The 20,039-nt window shown below is 39.8% G+C and overlaps 1 protein-coding gene across 2 annotated transcripts in view; it reads right to left on the bottom strand.

The window, feature by feature from the left end:
- Positions 1-16,308, bottom strand: part of EEIG2 (EEIG family member 2) — an 82,654-nt gene extending 66,346 nt beyond the window's left edge. Inside the window, exon 1 of one of the 2 annotated variants that reach the window (XM_057721727.1) lies at positions 16,064-16,308. In XM_057721727.1, coding sequence (XP_057577710.1) covers positions 16,064-16,200 — 137 coding nt within the window. In that variant the 5' untranslated portion in view covers positions 16,201-16,308. Of the gene's footprint in view, positions 1-11,309; positions 11,353-16,063 lie in introns of those variants that run through there. The other variant, XM_057721819.1, reaches the window with a different exon arrangement.
- Between the last annotated feature and the right edge of the window lie 3,731 nt (positions 16,309-20,039).

The raw sequence follows: 20,039 nt of genomic DNA, 5'->3' as shown, positions 1-20,039 counted from the left end.
GGATTAAACTGAATGTAAGACCTGAAACCATAAAACTTACTGAGGAAAATATAGGTGGTAAACTCCTTGTCATTGGTCTTGCCCCTGATTTTTTGGATTTAACACCAAAAGCAACAGCAACAAAAGCAAAAATAAGCAAGTGGGACTAAATCAAACTAAAAAGCTTCTGCACAGCAAAGGAAACCATCAACAAAATTAAAAAGCAACCTACTGAATGGGAGAAAGTATTTGCAAGTCATATATCTGATAAGGGGTTGATATCCAAAATCTATTAAGAACTCATACAACTCAACAGCAAAAACAAACAATCTGATTAAAAAATGGGCAGAGGATCTCAATGGACATTTTTCCAAAGACATACAGATGGCCAACAGGCACACAAAAAGGAGCTCAACATCACTCATCATCAGGGAAATGCAAATCAAAACCACAATGAGATATCACCTTACGCCTGTTAGAATGGCTATCATCAAAAAGACAAGAAATAACATATGTCAGTGAGAGTGTGGAGAAAAGAGAACACTTGTGTACTGTTGGTGAGAATGTAAACTGGTTGAGTCACTAGGGAAAACACTGAGGATGTTCTTCAAAAAAATCAGAAATAGAACTACCATATGATCCAGCAATTCCATTTCTGGGTATTTATCTGGTGAGAGGGAAAAAAAGGAAACACTAACTCTAAAAAGATATCTGCATCCCTGCTCCATGTTCAATGCAGCATTATTTACAATAGCCAAGATATGGAAGCAAGCTATGCATCCATCGATGGATGAATGGAACAAAAAAATGTGAGATACACACGCACTGCAATATTATCCACTCATGAATAAGAACATTGCCATTTTCGACACATGGATGGAACTTAAGGGCATTATACTAAGTGAAGTAAGTCAGACAGAGACATATGAACAGTGTATGATCTCACTGATACGTGGGTGATGGGTGGGTGAAGGGGGTCAAAAGGTACAAACTTCCAGTTATAAAATAAATAAGTCATGAGGTCATGATGACTGTAGTTAATAATACTGTACTGCATATCTGAAAGCTACTAAGAGAGTAGATCTTAGAAGTTCTCATCACGAGAAAAAAATTTTTTTGTAACTGTGTGATGACGGATGTTAACTAGACTGATTGTGGTGATCATTTCGCAGCAGGTAAAGATATCGAATCATTATGTTGTACATCTAAAACTAATATAATGTTGCAAGTCAATTACACCTCAATAATTAAAAAAAAAGTTCACCAAAGAGTTGCTGATTGTCAAATAAAGAGAGCAGCTCTCACACCACTCCATCTCTCCACTCGGGTAGGTCTGAACACCCTACTTCAAGTTTTTGTTTGTTTCTTTCTTTCTGTTTAGCTTCTGTGGTGCCAAATCCTCTCCAATGTTTTGGTCTCATTTTTCTTAATTATGTCTTCTTCTACCAAGGTTCTATCCTGTGACCCTCAGGTTTTGTTCTATATGCTATCTTGGGCTTTAATTATCTTGCCCATGTGGATTATCTTAAGATTTAGGTATGAAAGAAATCCTGACTACCATGCTCAGTTTTAGACATAAGCTCTCAGCTGTCTACCACACATCATCACAGACCTTGCTTGCACCTCACATTCAAATATTTACAGAAAAGAGTTCAGTATTGGCAAGAGAAGGAATAAATTGTAAAAAAATAGGAATATCCAAAACAGAAGAATTGTTAATTTATAGTCCATTCATGAAAGAACAGTATGTAAGGCATTATTAAAATAACATGCTATAATGTTTAATAACATGGAAAATGCTTATTTCATAATGTTCAGTAAAAGAAAAAAGCAAGATAAAAGTAAACTGGAAGAAACTGGAAAGGTATATTTCAAAATGTTAACAGTAATTATCTCTGATGGGTAACATTTTCTTCTTCGTGATTTTATGTAGTTTCCAAATGTTCTACAGTGATCTTGAATTAATTTTAGAATCAGAAAAAAAGAGGGATTCAAGGTCATATTGCCTACTAAATAAAATCTAGTCTTTACAGAATGGCATCCAAGGCCTGCCAAAATCTGGCCCCCAATGCAGCCTTGTCCTTAACTACAGGCCCCGAACATTCTGTTCCGCTTTACCACCTAGCCACCATGTTCTCAACACTGTCCACTTTTATGGTTCTGGGCTTCTGTTTATCAGGTCTGTTTTTCTCCTACCCCAAAGCAGGACATATTGACCCTGAACATCTTTGAGCCCTAAACCATAATACAGAGTGCGAAGGCAATGCTCAAAATGTTCTATTAAATTAAGAAAGAAAAATTCTACAAGTCTTTTATCCAACTCATAATGAATATTAATGGTAGCAATAATAAACATAAAAATAGCTAAAATAACTCACTGGCTAAAGTAACACACAATAAAGACTGCTCTTGACTATAAATTGCCACAAAAATGAAGAATTCTTAACAGAATTTAGATAATGTAAAATCTGATACTGAAAATTTGGACTTTATAAAAATAATAGCCACTATACAGATTATGGCAGATTAATATAAATTAAGATAGATATTATAATCTTTACACTTGTTTTATAACTCATGTTCATTGTAAAATATACAGAGAATAAACATCAAGGAAAATAATTTCATAAAATAAAGATTGAAGTGAAAAATAACAACTAGTTCAAATGCCTGGAATAGTGCCTGGCATATAGTAGACACTCAACAGATATCTGCTAAATAAAACAATAAACTGGTATAGAAAATTATCCAAGGAGTTAGATTGGCTTAATGCAGTTTTTTCAGAAAATGCTTTTTTAAATAGCCTTATTGAAATACAATTCACATACTATACAATTCACCCAGTTAAAATGTACAACTCCAATGGTTTTTTAATATATTCACAGAATGTGAAAACACCACCACAATCAATTTTAGAACATTTTCATCACCTCCAAAAAAAAACCCCTCATACCCATCAGTAGTCACTCCCCATTTCCCTCCAACCTCCCAATCCTAGGCAACAAGTAATCTATTTTCTGTCTCTGTAGACTTTGCCTAGTCTGGACATTTCATATAGATGGAATCATAAAATATGTGGTCTTTTGTGACTGGCTTCTTTCACTTAACATGAAGTTTTAAAGTTTGGTCCATGTTGTAGCATGTGTCAGTACTTTCTTTGTATTTTGCCAAAGTTTTCCGTTGTATGGATATTCCACATCTTATTTATCCATTCATCAGTTTACAGACAGTGGGGTAGTTTCCGCTTTTTGGTTATTATAAGTAATGCTATGAAAATTCATGTACATTTTGAACAACATGGTTTTGAACCACATGGGTCCACTAATACGTGGATGTTTTTCAATAGTGAATACCACAGTACCCCACAGTCTGTGGCTGGTTGAATCCTCAAATGTGGAACTGTAAATACAGAAGATAAGGAGGGCCAATTAAGATAGGTGGACCTGACTGCATGGAGGGTCAGTGTGTAATGGGGAAGAACAAACCTGATTCCTTATTAGATTTGTTCTTTTTGCTTTAAGCTTTGTGCTCTGTTGCCTGTGCCTAGTCATGCTGGCTCTCTACCTTTTGCAAAATGATGTTGCATATAGTCTGAAATATTCAGGATAGCCTATTCTCAAGGTTCTGACCTTTAAAAATCCATTCATAAAGAGATAAAAAGTTGTAAAACAGAGAATAACATTTGTTTTGTTGGAGGTTTACAGGAACATCATGACCTGACCTACTTGGACAGCAGCAAGAACAAAGGATTCCTACACCAAGAAGTTCACAACAACTAAACACGCCCCTCCCTCACCCTGCCTATAAATGGTCCTACAATAAAACTTTCTCTGCTCCAAAATCCGACCTTTCAGTTTGTTTGCCCTCACTGTGTGTCAGCCAAGCGCTTCTATCCTCCCCCTGCCACTCTTGTGTTATTCATGTGTTAAGTGTTCAAGTTTTTGTGTTGATGTTTTCATTTCTCTTGGAGTACATTAGTGGAATTGCCAGATCATATGGTAACTGTTTAACATCTGAGGAATTGCCAGTCTGTTTTCTAAAGCAGTTGCATTAGAAAATGCTTTCTTGATGAAAATTCAGTATTGATGTACCACTCATAAAGTTTTTGATAATAAACACAAGTCAAAATATTATTAGAGTCAAAATGTCTGACACTTTCATCCCATTTCCCCCCTACTGGTTAAATCTTACTAATCTTTCAAAGCTCAGCTCACATACAGCCTCTTCTAAGGAGTCTTCCCTACTTTCTCAGAATTAACAGCTCCCTTCCTCCTTTGAACTGCCATACAATTTTATTTGTACACTTACTATGGCCTTTGTCACTCTGCCCTACATTGCATTTAACAATATATGTGTCAGTATCTCCCACTCAACTGTAGGTTCCTGGATGGTAAAAATTCTACTTTATACCTACATTTACAGTAATGACTATTATGAAGAATATCATTTGAGATGATGAAAAGAGCTCATGCAAAAGATGAAAATAAGCAACATACATACTATTTCACAGGACACTTACATGCAAGGTAATATATTTGATAAAAGATAAACTAGATAATTTTATCAATAAATGCTGATACTTGATGAGCGACAAATAAGATATATCTTAAGACATATAATGAGCAAAAATAATGGCTTAAATAAGCAGAAACACAAGCAGGGGAAAAAAAAAAAGAGGGAATTTCCTAAAACTGTTAAATAAAAATTAATTACCAAATAAGCCAATATGCCTATGTTTTGTTAAATCATATTAGTTGGCAGAATGACTAAATGGACTCATCAATGCTATTGCAGAAAATTCCGGGCAAAATGTCCCTAAATTACGAAGTTTGAAAAAGAGAAAACTTTCTTTTTAATCCTAATTCACTTTACTTGAATATACTAACAGGTAAATAATTGGCTTGGCCTAATACAATTTGGGGGAAGGGTACAAGATATTTATTCATTTTTAAAAATTGTGGAAAAATATAACAAAATTTACTATCTTAACCATTTTTAAGTGCACAGTTCAATAGTTTCAAGTACATTCATATTGTTGTGCACCAAATCTCCAAGAGTCCCCTTCATTTTGTAAGACTGAAACTCTATACCCATTAAACAACAACTCCCCATTCCTCCCTCCCCTCAGACCCTGGCAACCATCATTTTACTTTCTGTCTCTGTGAATTTGACCACTCTAGGTATGACATACAAGTGGAATCACACAGTGGATGGTAGGTGAATGGATAAAGTGTGGTACATCCAGCTAACAGAATATTATTCAGTGCGAAAAAGAAATGAAATATCAAGCTATGAAGACATGGAAGAAACTTAAGTGTATATTACTAAGTGAAAGAAGCCTACCTACTGAATATGGCTACTTACTGTATGATTCTAACTATATGACATTGTGAAAAAGGCAAAACTATGGAGACAGTAAAAAGAACAGTGGTTGCCTGGGGTTAGGGGGAGGGAAGGAGAATGAGTTGCACCCAGCAGATTTTTAGGGCACTGAAACTAGTCTGTATGACACTATAATGGCGGGTACATATCACTATACATTTGTCACAGCCCACAGGATATACAACCCCAAGAGTGAACCCTAATGCAAACTACAGACTTTGGGTGATGATGATGTGTCAATGTAGGTTCATCAATTGTAGCAAATGTACCATTCTGGTGTGGGATGTTAATAGCAGGGGAGGCTCTGTGTGTGTGTGTGTGTGTGTGTGTACACAGGAACGCAAGCAGGGGGTACATGGGAACTCTGTGCTTTCATTCAGTTTTACTGCTAAGCTAATAGTGCTCTAAAAGTAAAGTTTATTAGAGAGAGAGAGAGAGAGAGAAGAGAAGAAGTGCCCTCAGAATTCAGTGAAGGAAGCAGAGAAGTGGGAGGTTAAAGTGGAGAAAAAGGTTCTTGGAAGTCAAGATACTCAAGTTTCAAGAAATAGGTAATGATCACAGAATTCTAAATAGAGCACAAAGCCACAAATGAGAAAATAATGACTAGATATTAGACATGGCTAATGATATGAGCGGGGACAGTTTCTGCTGAGTGCTGGGATGGAAGTCAGAGTGTGAGTCTGAGAGGAGAGGAGGAATGCTTAAGAGACAGCAAATGCAGATCATTCTTTCATGAAGTTTGGATCAGAATCGTACAGAGGGAGAGAGAGAGTGAAGTTAGATGGAGATAGGATCAAAGATACGGAAACGGGCTGGCGCTGAACAGAAAGAATATTTTGATCCCGGAAATGAGCGTGAAAAGATTAGTGAGAATGAAGATGAAATCTGTAGGTGGAGGGTATGAAACAGAAAGACAAAGATACAGAAAATAAAAGGAGGCAAGGACTCCTAGGAAGTGAAAGGTATAACTTAACATGATCTCATTCTTACTCTCCTAGAAGTGGCAGCTAGAGAACCTGTCTTGTATTACCTGGGCCTTGGATATGACACTAAATTATTTTATATCCATACTGAAAATCTTAAGGCCATTTCAGTTCTATGTATACTTTTCATCCGTGTAATCCACAGGAAAAGACTACAATGCAAGTCCTGGTCACCTATTCTCCCTAAATCCCTAGGCTGCTCATTCCTAGTTCTTTTCTTCCTTACCCTGATTCTTTCTTCTGTTGCTACTCTCTTTCCCAACTCATTCTACCACACCACCTGAAACCCCGGTTCCAGGATTAACAAACTCTTGCACTCTCAACCTCTTCACTTAGCCCACTCAGTGCTTAACTGAAACCTGACTATCTCGTGAGCATACTACTTGTGCTGAAGCCCTGTAGTGGGTAGTGTTATCCATCCCCACCTTCCACAGGAGGCAGTGCCAGCATTTTCCTAATTCCTCAGTGCCACTTACAGGCTGTAACTCTTCTACTTTCAGCTTGAGGCACATGACATCTGGCTATGTCACACTCTTCTCCTAGTTAACGTCACACAGAAGTATCTTCCCCTCGCCCCGCTTCACTCCAACACCTGCAATCATACTGGCTATTTTAACACCATGCAAATAACCTAACATTCTAGACCCAGAGTTCCTTGCCCTATGCCTATCCTCACATCACTTCAGTAACACCTATACCCTGGACCTCGCCCACTCTCTAGACTTTCTCTAGAGAAAGATGCACGAACATGCATGCTGCCATCACTAAAATTCATGTTCTAAATTTCAATTGGGCCTTGTCTTTGGTCAGCTGCCTCGCTCATTCTTTATAGAAGATTTTCTGATCTTTTGTCATTTTCCTCATATCCCTCACTTCATCTTTTTTGGTTCCTACTGAGAAAGCTAAGGTCATCAGATGAGAATTCTCTTAAATTCCAGCCCTAAGCTAACCCACTAACTTTGCATAAGTCACTCCTCTGGTCTTGGTTCCCTAGACCCTAGAGTATCCAAGCAAGCCCAGGCTCCTTGAAATGCTATTTATGTGGCAGCAGTAATACACCTCTATACTCACAGTACTTTCAGCACACATCACGCTGCTGTTTCTTGCCACTGTGTGTACTGTTCCTTCTACTGTTCCATTTCCTTCTCCAGCTAGACTTTTTTCAAAACCTTGCTAAAAAATGATCTTCCATGACACTTTCCCTAACCCACCTTGTCAAAAAAACCCCAAAAACAAAAAACAACAACTCAGTTAAGCACTTCTTCCTTCCTTTTCTTATATTTATTTCTACTACTGTAAATTTTATACTGCATGGAAAATTTTTATGGGTAATTAAAAGAACAAATTTGGGTGAAATGAATGGTAGAAACAAGAACTACAGGAACTGAGTAAGAGGTGAAATCATAGTGCGGATGGTGAAAAAAACTTCATTCATTCAACAAATAACCAATATTTATTAAGGACACAGTATGTGAAGTAAGTGTTGGAGGAAAGCAGTGCGTAGACTGTAGGTTGTGACAGATGTGGGCATAAGCTGATGAGACATTTGATATAGATCTTGAAGAATGCTTGGAATTTCAATCAACTAAAAAGAATGGTAAAGAAGAGGTGGAAACAGGAGAGAGTACCAAGGAGACAAAAATGCACACATATTTGACTAATATAAACTGACCAGTCTTGGCTAAAATGGGATGTTTAGGAAGAGCAGTATTAGGAAATAAAATTGAAAGCTTAATCATAGAAATCCTGGAGTTAGAAAGGGCCTTAAGAATCATCTAGGTCACCCATCCTTCTAATAAAGGATAACACTCTTTTTTTTTTTTTTTTTTTTTTTTTAATGGCGCACGGGCTTAGTTGCTCCGTGGCATGTGGAATCTTCCCAGAGGAGGGCTCGAACCCATGTCTCCTGCCTTGGCAGGCGGATTCTTTACCACTGCGCCACCTAGGAAGTCCAAGGATAACACTCTTGACAAATGGACAAGGTAGCCTATTCTCTAACTACTGTATTCTTTTTAAATGTTAGAGATTATTTTTTCTATTATTATATTGAATAGAAACATGTCATCTTTAACATTTCCCCACTGGTTCTGGTTCTTCCCTCTAAAGTACCCAGAATAAGTCTATTCCCTCTTTATGGGACAGTCTTTCAAATATCTTTCATTTAATTGACATGTGATCTTGAACAAACTGATGTGTGATCTTGCTTTTCTGCAGATCAACTTTCTCTTCTCTAAAAGAGAGAAGTGGCAGACAGGCTAACTGTCCTCTGATAACCGTCTTCCCCATTCTCTTTACCATAACTGAATCTTTTGCTGAGCACATGGACACACAGCAAAGAAGACATTTCTCAACTTTCCTTGGGGCTAGATGAATCCTCGTGCTCAAGTTCTCGTCAACGGGCTATGAGCAAAAAGGACCTTCCCTTCCCCTTTCCTCCTTCCCAGTGGCTGGAATTCGGATGAGGGGTGAGCCAACTTAGTCCCTGTGGAAGAGAACAATACCCTGGGCATAACAGAGCACCAGACAAAGAGTCAGGGCCCCTGATAACTTGATGGATCAGAGCTACCACATCAGCTTGGATTTTATATGTGAGAGAAATAAATTTCTATCTAGTTTAAGGCATTTGCTAATTTTCAAATATATGTTACATAACTTGATATATATTCTAACCCAATAGGAGGTAACACATCTATAAAAGGGATTTTGTAATAAATAATTAGGAATGTAAAATATACATATATAACGCTCATTTTTTAGTATTTAAATACCATCATCTTCCCTTGAGACTCATCCCAGTCTCCTGTTATTAACACAATTCAGGATTCCTCAGAATCTTAGTACAGTTCCCTGGATCTCTACTTGATAATATCCCCCAAAGGCTGACACCCCAAATTGAACATTAATTCTTTATAAGCTGTGTACAAAGAACAGCCTATACTTCCCCACATGACTTCCCCATATATTTAATTTGGGAATCTCTATGTATTTGTCATCCTTAGCAAAGCCACAACAGATCCTTTCTCTAAATATCTGCATTCTTTCAATAAATATTTATAAACTGCCTAGTGTGCAAGGCTTAGTGATACGATAGTGAATATTAACTTACTGGTGTAAAATGGTATTAATAACAGTTTAAGAGGTGCAACTATCAAGTAATGAAACAATTTTGAGGACTTACAACTGGAAAGTCACACCTTGAAAAAAAACAGTATGTGCATGAGTACTACGGTTCTCATCTTTCGTATACAATAACTTCGGGCAAATCTAAAGGGATCAGGTCTAATGACTTGTTTAGTGGTGTCACGCATGGCAACCAGTTTTCTGACACTAGCATTCAGAAAAAGTCATACTATATATATTATCTACTGTTTTGTTAAAACATCAGAATGAGAAAACATATAACATAAAATTTGAGAGGCAGCAGAGTTTTGTGATTAAGACATCCCCTGGAGCCAGACTGCCTCCCTGCCCTGTCACTTACTAGCTGTGTTAACTTTCAGCACCTCTTCGTGCTTCTGTTTCCTCAGGTATAAAATGAGAGTAATAGCAGTAGTAATAATAATAAAAATGTAATAATAGTACCTTTCTCTTAGGACTATTTTGAGGATATAAAGGCTTAGAAAAGTTCCTGACACATGGGCAAAGTGCTCAGTTAAGTGTTAGCTACCATTATTACAGCTATTATAATAACGTGAATAGATGACCTCATTTCTGGTCAGGATATAAATAATTTTGTGCCATATGGTCAAACAGCATTTTCTAACACTGATTATTTTTTGTATTTGCTATTTATCAGTAATTTTTTCATCTTAAAAAAGTCAATTTAAGGTATCAAAGGGCAAGTTGATAACATATATATATCAAAAGCCTTAAAAATGCCCTTTGACTCAATAATTCTATTTCTAAGAGTTAATCCTAAAAAAATAACAATGATGTGCATGAAATCTGACTTTAAGGATGCTCAATTTAGTGTGCTTATAAAAATGTTAATAAAAAACAAAGAAGAAAGACTATTTCAAAGGGGCTTTGTTCAGCAAACTACGGAAATCCATACAACAGAATGGTATGCACCTATTAAAAATAAGTCTGTAATTGAATACTTAATGATATGGGAAGATACACTAAATGAGAAAAAAAAATGTAAGTACAGTGTGATCCCATTTTGGTTTTTTAAAAAAAGTATGTGATAAGTGTGTGTGGAGGGTGTACATGTGTACATATGTGTGTGTATATGGATCAATAAAGACTCCCAGGTTATACATCAAAATACCAGTAACAGTGATTATCTCTAGTTGGTTGATTTACATGCAATTTTTGTTTTTGTTTTTCTATTTGCTAAGTTTTCCACATGAATATGTGTTATTTTGCAAAAAGAAAAAAGTTACTAAAAAGAAGTACACAATGTGCAGTGAACTAAATTCTTGAAAACATGAAGATATACTCTGGCCAAAGAGAAAAAAAATCCCTTCAACTTGTTTACAGAGTAAAAGAATCCAATACAGATGTGCTCATTATATTAGCTTCCCAGACACTCCCTGAATTCACATGGTTTTCTGCCACAAGCTTATGTGAAACTTAGAAAAGTATTTAGCCATGAGCACACACACACAAAAAAAAGATGGAAAAAAAACCAAAAAACAAAGCAAACTTGGAAATTTTAAAAAATATGGAAATATTTTTTATTAGATCTTTATTAAAGCAGACCAGGAATTATTAAACTTGTTCTGATAGTCTTAGGAAACCTCAAAAGTGATTTGAATGCTTTTACAAAGGAAGAGCACTCTGAAAAGATTTTAATGTAATAGTCCATCTTTTTTAAAAGGTCTTCAAAACTATTTTATTAGGCAATGATTTGGCTTCAGTTTATTAGATTAGTATAATCATACAATGTATTTTCTGAGTATTTTATTAACTATCGTATGTAAAAATCTGACCATTTTAATAACATTTATTACAAATAAATACCTTTTAGTCTTTATATTTTTTTTCCAACCTCTTCACTGGATACACCTTCCCAGGAGGAACTGGATCCTTCTAAGATTAATTTTCACGAATAATCTTTAAAACGGCAAAACAGTGTCAGGAAAATTTTAGATGAAAAATTCAGTAAGCAGGCTTACTTACAACAGACCAGAATCTAAGAAATCCACAATAAATATGTTTCCAACTGCTTATCAGGCTGTCATTGAATGTAGTATGTTAAACATACAACTGACCTCCTCATATCATCCCCAACAATATATATTGATAAATTCCCCTCAACAAAACAAAACAAAGATTCTTCCTGACTTCTTTACTCTGTCCTGTCATCCAGGCATTTGTCATAGTATTATCATTTCACCACTCACTTCCATGAGAAGCCTCCAAGTTCAGGTTCTTATTCACTTCTGCCTGGGTTATTTTAATAGACTCCTAATTTGTCTCCTCATTTCTAATCTATCCCCATTTGAATCCAAAGAGCATCAGCCCACCAGCCAGCTTAAATACCACTTTAATCACATTACAACCTAGTGCGATAATCTTAGATTAGCTTTTATCCTATGAACAGTGGAAAGTAAATTCTTGCATTCAAAGTCTCTATCTTCTGCTAGAAGTTTAATGTGAATTCTCTTGGCAATCAGGCTGAACTATCACCAACTCCTATCGCCAACTTGCTCAGTTTTCCCACCCACACTTGTCAATGCAAACCACCCTCCCAGCATGCACAACTGAAAAGCTGATGTGGTTTTCAGTAACCTTCACAGCTGTGAATACTCTTTACCTTCAGAATTTCAACAATACTCACATATTTTCTGACCCATTGATTAGGCACTAAATCATAGTCTCCTACTACCAAGCAATTATACATGCATGACCTAATTTCATTAAGTAGAAGTAACTGCCTTATGGGACTTTATATCTGTTGTACTTTTCATAGCCCCTGACAGACAGCTAGAAACTTGGTAAATGCTCAATTAATATTTAGTAAACAATGAATGACCTGCATCTTTAGTTTCTGCATAAAATGAAATATATTTCAATATATTTATAATTTGCTATGTACCTCCAAGGCTTTTCTTTAACAAAATGAATTATTATTTTATGTAGGTTCATGCATCAAGGGTCCCCAGGACCACCCCCAGTTCAGTGATCCATTAGGAGGACTCACAGGACTCAGCATAAAGTCATACTCATGTCTAAGATGTACTATAGCAAAAGGATACAAAACAGAATCAGCAAAGGAGAAAGGTGCACGGAACAAAGTCCTGAGAAACCAAGTGTAAGCTTCCAAGAGTCCTCTTCCAGTGGAGTCACCCAGAGAACACAATGTCTTCATCATCAAACTGTGGCAACACATGTGTCTACCAAGGAAGCTCATTAGAGATGAAGTACCTAAGGGTTCCCCATCCCCACTTCCACTTCCAGGCTGGTCACATAGGCACCCTCTGCCTAGCACAGGCCAAAATCCCAGACTCCCAGCATGTATTCAGCACAAATCACACTGTAGTCAAGGCACAATGAGCCACTCTAAAGTCTGATGTCAGGGTCGGTAACTGCTGAACATTCAGGTTCCCAGATGTCAGCAAAAACACTGTAAGCAGGCCTTTCTAAGGAAAGCAGTCTTGGGCTTGCTAAGTTAACCCTTTTCTATGAGTTCACTGCATATTTTATGGAAGAAATGTTAAGTGTTAAGTATATTTGATTTATGAGAGGCACAGGTGATTTTTTAAAAAAGTAAAACCCAGCATTTATTTAGAATGCACTGCCTAGACTGGTATCCAAAAATGAAAAGTTCTGCAATTTTTAAATAATTCACATCCTTAGGTATTTCTGGTTTTTTTTTTTTTCTTCTTCTTTCTAAAATGAGGTATCTTTTTCAAATCAACGCTTTCAATTTGCCAGGAGAAAAGAATTAAGTATAACACCTAAAGGAAACAAATCCTCTCAAACAATCTCCTTGTCTTCTCTTTAAATGTTGGTTGGGTGCCAGAGAACTGTGATAGCTGTTTTAGATGCATCATCTTACTAAATCCTCATAAGCCAGTGATGGTTTCTATCTTATAGATGCAAGCTTGGAGAGGCTAAGTAACTTACCCAGGTATGCCATGGTGGAGCTAGGATTTAGGTTCAGATCTGCCTCCAAAATCTTGGTTTTAGCTTTACACCAACTACCTCTACCCAATAAGGAACACGCTTCTTATTATGAATCACTTCCCTCCAAACTATAAGGGTGTTGTTTGGTTAGTTATACAGAGCACTATTCTTTTTTTTTATTGGAATATAATTGCTTTACACTGTTTTGCCAGTTTTTGCTGTACACCAAAGTGAATCAGCTGTATTTATACATATATCCCCATATCCCCTCCCTCCTGCGACTCCCTCCCGCCCTCCCTATCCCAGCCCTCTAAGTCATCACCCACCATTGAGTTCATCTCCCTGTGTTATGCAGCAGCTTCCCACTAGCTATCTATTTTACATTTGGTAGTGTATATATGTCAATGCTACTCTCTCACTTCGTCCCAGCTTCCCCTTTACCACCCCCACCCCCCACCCTCTGTGTCCTCAAGTCCGTTCTCTAAAACTGCATCTTTATTCTTGCCCTGTCACTGGGTTCATCAGTACCATTTTTTTAGATTCCATATATATGCGTTAGCATAAGGTATTTGTTTTTCTCTTTCTGGCTTACTTCACTCTGTATGACAGTCTCTAGGTCTCATTACATATAGCTCAATTTCATTCCTTTTTATGGCTGAGTAATATTCCATTATATATATGTGCCACATCTTTATCCATTCATCTGTAGATGGGCACTTAGGTTGCTTCCATGTCCTGGCTATTGTAAATAGCAGAGCACTATTCTTAACCTAACTGACTTTGATTAAATTCACATTTCAGTTGGAAGAGAAAGGGGTAAATTTAATCCAGGATATTCTGTTTTTTCCTTTCCAATCTTGCAAATTCCAAATCAAATTACACCCCTTGCTTATTAAAACCACTAGGAAGCTCCCTATTCAGCACACAATTTTCTCCGTTATCTGACATCAATCTGCTTGAAATTAGATAGACCTGTATTATAATTTTGGCATTTCACTTACCAGATGTGAGGACCTTGGGAAAGTCAGTTATGCTAAGTTTCAGTTTATTCATCTACAAAATGGGGATCCTGACCTCATAGGCTTGCTGTGAGAATTAAATAAGATATATCTAAAGGGTTTAGTCTATACATATTTGCTGAATAAATGACTGCCTGCAACACCGGAATAACTGATTTATAAGCAAGTCAAACCAATCATCTAAGGGAGAAAGGAGTAGAGAAGTACCCTGACCACCAGGTGTCACCACTGGCCCAGAAGAGCTGGTCTAACTGCCAGAAGTGGCGGGTGGGACTTCGCCGCAGAACAGGGTAACACTGTCACTTGCACCTACAGAACATTCAAGAATTGGCTTTGGCTTTCAACACCTTAAGAGCTGGTATAATATTTGTTCCACCATTCTGAGTTACATTGTTCTCTTACCAGCGTGTTAAAAATGACTGTAGTAGATGTGCCATCTTAGTTTAATTTAAAAAACTATCCTCAGCTGATCGTTTTTTTCGTTTTTGTTTTTTTAATTCTGAGAATGAATATTGCTTCATACCTCCTTTGCTTTGGCCAACTAGACATTTGCATTTCTTGGCTTTCATAGGCTTCTATACTGCCACCGCGGACAATTTTCTGATCCCAGTTCCACAACCCATGGGCATTATTTCCTTTACATTATTAACAGGGATGACAGACAAGAGGAAAGCAGAATATTTTTTAGGGTAAAAATAAAGTCCATGAACAGCATATTTACGCAAATAAGTATTTAACTATGAGCCTTATTCCTTGATCTCAGGAACTTAAAAGTTCATTTTTAAAAATTCCGCAAATTTTCTCTTTTCTTAAGGAACACATCCTAGGGGAGATCTGTCAACCTACAAACAGCCCTGAAATTACTCAAGGATCCCTACCACTCCTGATTTCATTCTGTAAGCTGCCAACGACGCTCCCTGAGAGTGCCCGGGGGCTCATTTCAAAATGAGAGCAGGGTCTGGGCTCTCCTGCTTCTAAGTCCTGCATACCAAGAGCTGCTAGCGGCCACTTCAAGACGGGTAATTCAGTGAGTGTTAGGGCGTAACTGGACACGCAGCTCTGAGACGAGGCACAAACTGTTGTCCTGTCTGCCAGGGAACACTTGACTCAAGCCTGACCAGGCCTACCCGGGCTGCATCCTGGGCTCCCGAACCCTCCAGTAACTAACAGGGAGGAGAAAGGCTAAAAGCACAGGCTTCTGTTCGGAGCGGGTGCTCTTGGAACTCGAGCAGTTTGGGTTATTTTTGTTTTAACAACAGCTCAAGTTTCACTTTGCATCTCACAAATATGGAAAGGTCTGAAGAGAAACCAGAAGCATCCTCTCCCTTCTGACCATCGCTCCCATTGCTGAAGAATTCAGGAGGGAAGAGCAGATACCAGGAACCATCTGGAATCACGAGCGCAGGTGGCTACCTCATCCGAGAACACATTTGCGAAGCACTTTGTGCAGATCGATACACTCCTGACTGACCTCAGACAGGTCCCTAGAGAAGGAACTCACGAGGCTCGCCGCCCTCCTGGAGCAGATGGGCCACAGAAAGAGATGCTGCCCATCCAACAAGCCCCTGCGGGGCAGGCGAGGGCGCCGCTGCTCCGGAGAAGCGGGCGGCGCGGCGGGCGCGTTACCTGGGGGACTCGGCGGTGAAGCTGCCGCCGTCCAGCAGCCGCATCTTGCAGAACAGGACCCCGTTGACGAAGGGCACCGAGGAGAGCTCCTCGAGCTCGAAGTCCACCTTAAACTTAAACTTCTTCTTCTTCATCATCGTGAGAGCCAGACGCCGGCGAGCGGGGTGCGGGGGCGGCCCCCAGGGGCGCGCGGGCCGGCGCCTCCGCCTCACCTCGGCCGAGCCCCGGGCCCGCCCAGCCCCATGGCCGGGGCCGCGAGCTGCGCGCGGGGGCGCGGCCGGGGGGCGCCACGGGCTGGCCGGGGCCGGGGCCGCCGCCGCCTCCTCCTCTCGCCGCAGTCCGGGCCGGAGCGCGGCGGCGGCCGCGGCGCGGACCCCGCCCGCCCACGGGGAGCGGTCGTGCTGCAGCTCGCCTGAGCGGTGGGCACCCTTTCGGTGTGCAGCTGGCCGCCGCCGCCGCCCGTCTGGGAGGAGGAGAGGCGAAGCTCGAGAGAACCGCCGCTGCCGCCGCCTCCTCAGCGCCACAGCGTCGGCGGCGCCCCCAGCGGCGGCGGCCAGCAGCGCACGGTCGGGCGGAAGCGGGAGGGCGGCGAGGAAATTCGGGGCGGGCGGGCGCCTCGCTGGGAAACTGACCCGCGACGGCAGTTAGGGCGTCACGCCTCTCTGGGGTTAAAAAAAGACAAATCCGACCAAAAAGGAACTTCCTTCTACAGCTTCCTCTCGGCCTTTCTTTCAGTTTTTGCTCCGCCTCCTTTCTCCCCCTCCCCCCCCAGTGATATTTTACCCCCCTTGGGTTTGAGAGTCCTGGGTTAATAGGGTTAATCAGAATCTCCACGACGTTGTTTTCGTCAAATGGATAATCCTAAAACTTAAATTTCTTTTAGGTACTCTAGATTCAGGAGTCTTCTAATATAAAACGAGGAAGAAAAAAGAAAGGATTAAAATGTGTTGAGGACTCAGGCACTGCAATGCTACAGGCGTTTTCTCTTGTTTATTCTTTTATTCCTGTCATCCAGGATAAAAGAGTGCAGAAGGAATGAAAATACTTTCCTTTCTAAAATGTGTCTGTCCATGCCGAGAACCGAAAAGCATAAAACTAAAAATCTCCATACATGCATAGCAATTACCTGCCCCCTTAGGCACGTATATGTTGTTACAATGTATCTTTCCTGCTTGGTTACATAATGTTCGTGTTTTCAGCCTGAGTTATAACCTTCGCCAGTAATCTCTCTGAAAGGCTGCAACTGAAGAGTTGCTTGTTCCCAATTCACTCATTTATTCATGCATTCATTCAGGCAAAAATATTTTTAATCGCCTAAAATGTTAGTCACTGTCTAGGCCCAATGGTTTATTTTAAAAAAAACCACAAAAACCACAAAAAACCTGACCTCGAGAGTTTTACGATTTAGTGAGAGCGACATATATAAATCTGTCGTTAAAAAACAAAACCTAGCGTGTGTTTGTTTAGAATAAAGAAGCAGTTTGTCTTGAGCTCAGAAGAGGAAGCAGTTAATTGAAGTTAACCAGTGTTCTAAATTTCAAAGAATGAATAGGATTTGGGACAAAGTGGGGTGTGAGAGAAGGGGAGGCGTTCCAGGTGGAACACCTGGAGTTTAGGAGTTTGGGGCTGGGGGTTTGGTAGTGAATATAGATGGTTCGCCAGCAGGACAAGGGGAAAAGGCAGTGGGAAGAGTTAACAGAGACTTTAAGGTTTGTAGCTTGGAAAACTAGATGGATGTTAGTTCTGTTGACTGCTTTGGAAGCAGGAGGAGGGCAGCTTGGGAATGGAAGAGATAATGAGTCTTTATTTGAACTGTGAGACATTTAGAGAGAGAAGGGCAGCCTTAGCTCAGGGGAAAGGTTAAGACTGAAAATATGCATTTGGGAATTAGAGCATGCCCTGATGGCTGAAGTCCCAAGAATGGATAAAAATGAGTTACTCTGAAGAATATTTAATGCGTAGATGGAGGAAGAGGAGCTTGTGAAGGCACCTGAGAACAAATAGAGAAAAAGGAGATCAAGGAAGATAAATGGCCTGGAAGTCAAGAAAGAATTTTAATCATTTAACATTTGGGTTTTTGTTTTGTTTTTTTGTTTTGTTTAGCTGCATTGGGTCTTCGGTGCTGTGTGTGGGCTTTTCTCCAGTTGTGGGGAGGGCTACTCTTCGTTGCAGTGCGTGGGCTTCTCAGTAAGGTGGCTTCTCTTGTTGCAGAGCACAGGCTCTAGGCGTGCAGGTTTCAGTACTTGCAGCATGTGGGCTCAGTAGTTGTGGCATGCGAGCCCTAGAGCACAGTCTCAGTAGTTGTGGTGCATGGGCTTAGTTGCTCCGTGGCACGTGGAATCTTCCCAGACTAGGGATCAAACCCATGTCCCCTGCATTGGCAGGCAGATTCTTAACCACTGCACCAACAGGGAAGTCCCAACATTTGTATTTATTAAGGCCTACTGTGTGCCAGGCACTGTGCTAGGGACTAGAGATACAAATGAACAAAACACACAGGGGCTTATGATACAGATACACAAGTAGATCAACTAGAGAAGGGGGGAGAGAGAGGTAGGTCTATGATCTGTGGAGAGTAGAGGAGGGTAGTCTATAGTGCTTCAGAGCAATCCTGGAGGATTTGGACTAAAAAGAATCTATGAAATTGAAGTTCTAGGAGGTCACTGGTAATCTTGGCAAGAGAAGCCTCCATAAAAGGTGATGGCAAAGTAAGATAAAAATGGTCTGGTAAGCAGATAGGGTAGGGGGGTCCCTGGAGAAAGAGAACCAGGCATGGTTTTCTTGACAGAAGAGAAGCCATTTTTGGCTTAAGCCCTTTTGGGATCTAAGCCTGGCAGCAATAACTGCCCTTGAACAGGTGTCAGTAATTAATGATCTTAAGGGAAGAGAGGGAATGCAGGAGCAGAGGGAACGCGGTTGAGAAACAATAGTTTAGCAATAAAACAGAGTCCCAGTTCCTCCTCAAGGATACACATTACAATCTGATATGTATTTTTGAGTTTGGCAGGAACAAAGGCCCCCCCACCCAGGTGGAGAATAATAACTACATGCTGAGACCCCAGACTGATCAGAACCTAAAGAATGCTGATGTACACTTTTTCTGACTTCAACCAACTAAAGCCTGGACTCTATCCACCTTTGCCACAATCCTACACTGAATTCTCCTCTGCTCAAGCCCCTTCATGAATATGTGTGTACCCTTAGCTTAAAACTTCTCCAGTTTTGCTGTTGGGGAGATACTTCTTTGGGAAAGATCCCCAGTATTCTCCTTACTTGCTGCAAGTAATAAATCCTTCCTTCTCTTTGCACCTTCTGGCATGACACCCACCAAGAGGCAAACCCAGTTTTGGGGTAACAGTCTGGGAAGTGAATGGTCGGTAGTCATGAGGGGGTAACTAAACAAATTTTTTTCTGGTTTTTGTCAGTGAATGAAAAGACAAAGGACAGTAGCTAGAGGAGGAGGGTTCAAGCTTTTTCAACGACGTTTAGGAACTACCCAAGATTTATTGAGTGCCTGATATGTGCCAAGCACCTTGATAGGTCCTAGAGATCCAAGATGCAGTCTCTGTTCTGAATCTTAGGATCTACTGGAGGACACAGGTAAGTAAGCAGGCAGTTGTGGTACAATGTATCATTGAATTCTGTCTCTTTGTGACAGTGAGTGAATAGAGGCTGCTGCAGAAATACAGTACATCTAACTAGGATAAGTAGGGTTGTGGAAAACTTTCTGGGCTTATGTCTGAATGGTGAGAGTGGGGGTGGAGACAGTTTCCAGGAAGAAGGTACAGCATGTGCAAAGGCTCAGAGGAAGAGAGACCATGTTCCAGGAGGAACTGAAAATAGTTCAGTCTGGTTGCAACTTAGAGTGGGGTGTGGTGACAGGAATATAACAGGGAGCCATTGAAGTTTTAAAACATGGAATGATATAAACATGGATTTGAAGTATATAAAGATCTCCAGCTTTAGTAAAACTGAA

The sequence above is a fragment of the Hippopotamus amphibius genome, chromosome 1 (assembly GCF_030028045.1).
Source record: "Hippopotamus amphibius kiboko isolate mHipAmp2 chromosome 1, mHipAmp2.hap2, whole genome shotgun sequence".
In the NCBI taxonomy this organism is placed as follows: Eukaryota; Metazoa; Chordata; class Mammalia; order Artiodactyla; family Hippopotamidae; genus Hippopotamus; species Hippopotamus amphibius.
This window is presented reverse-complemented; position numbering and strand designations above follow the sequence as displayed.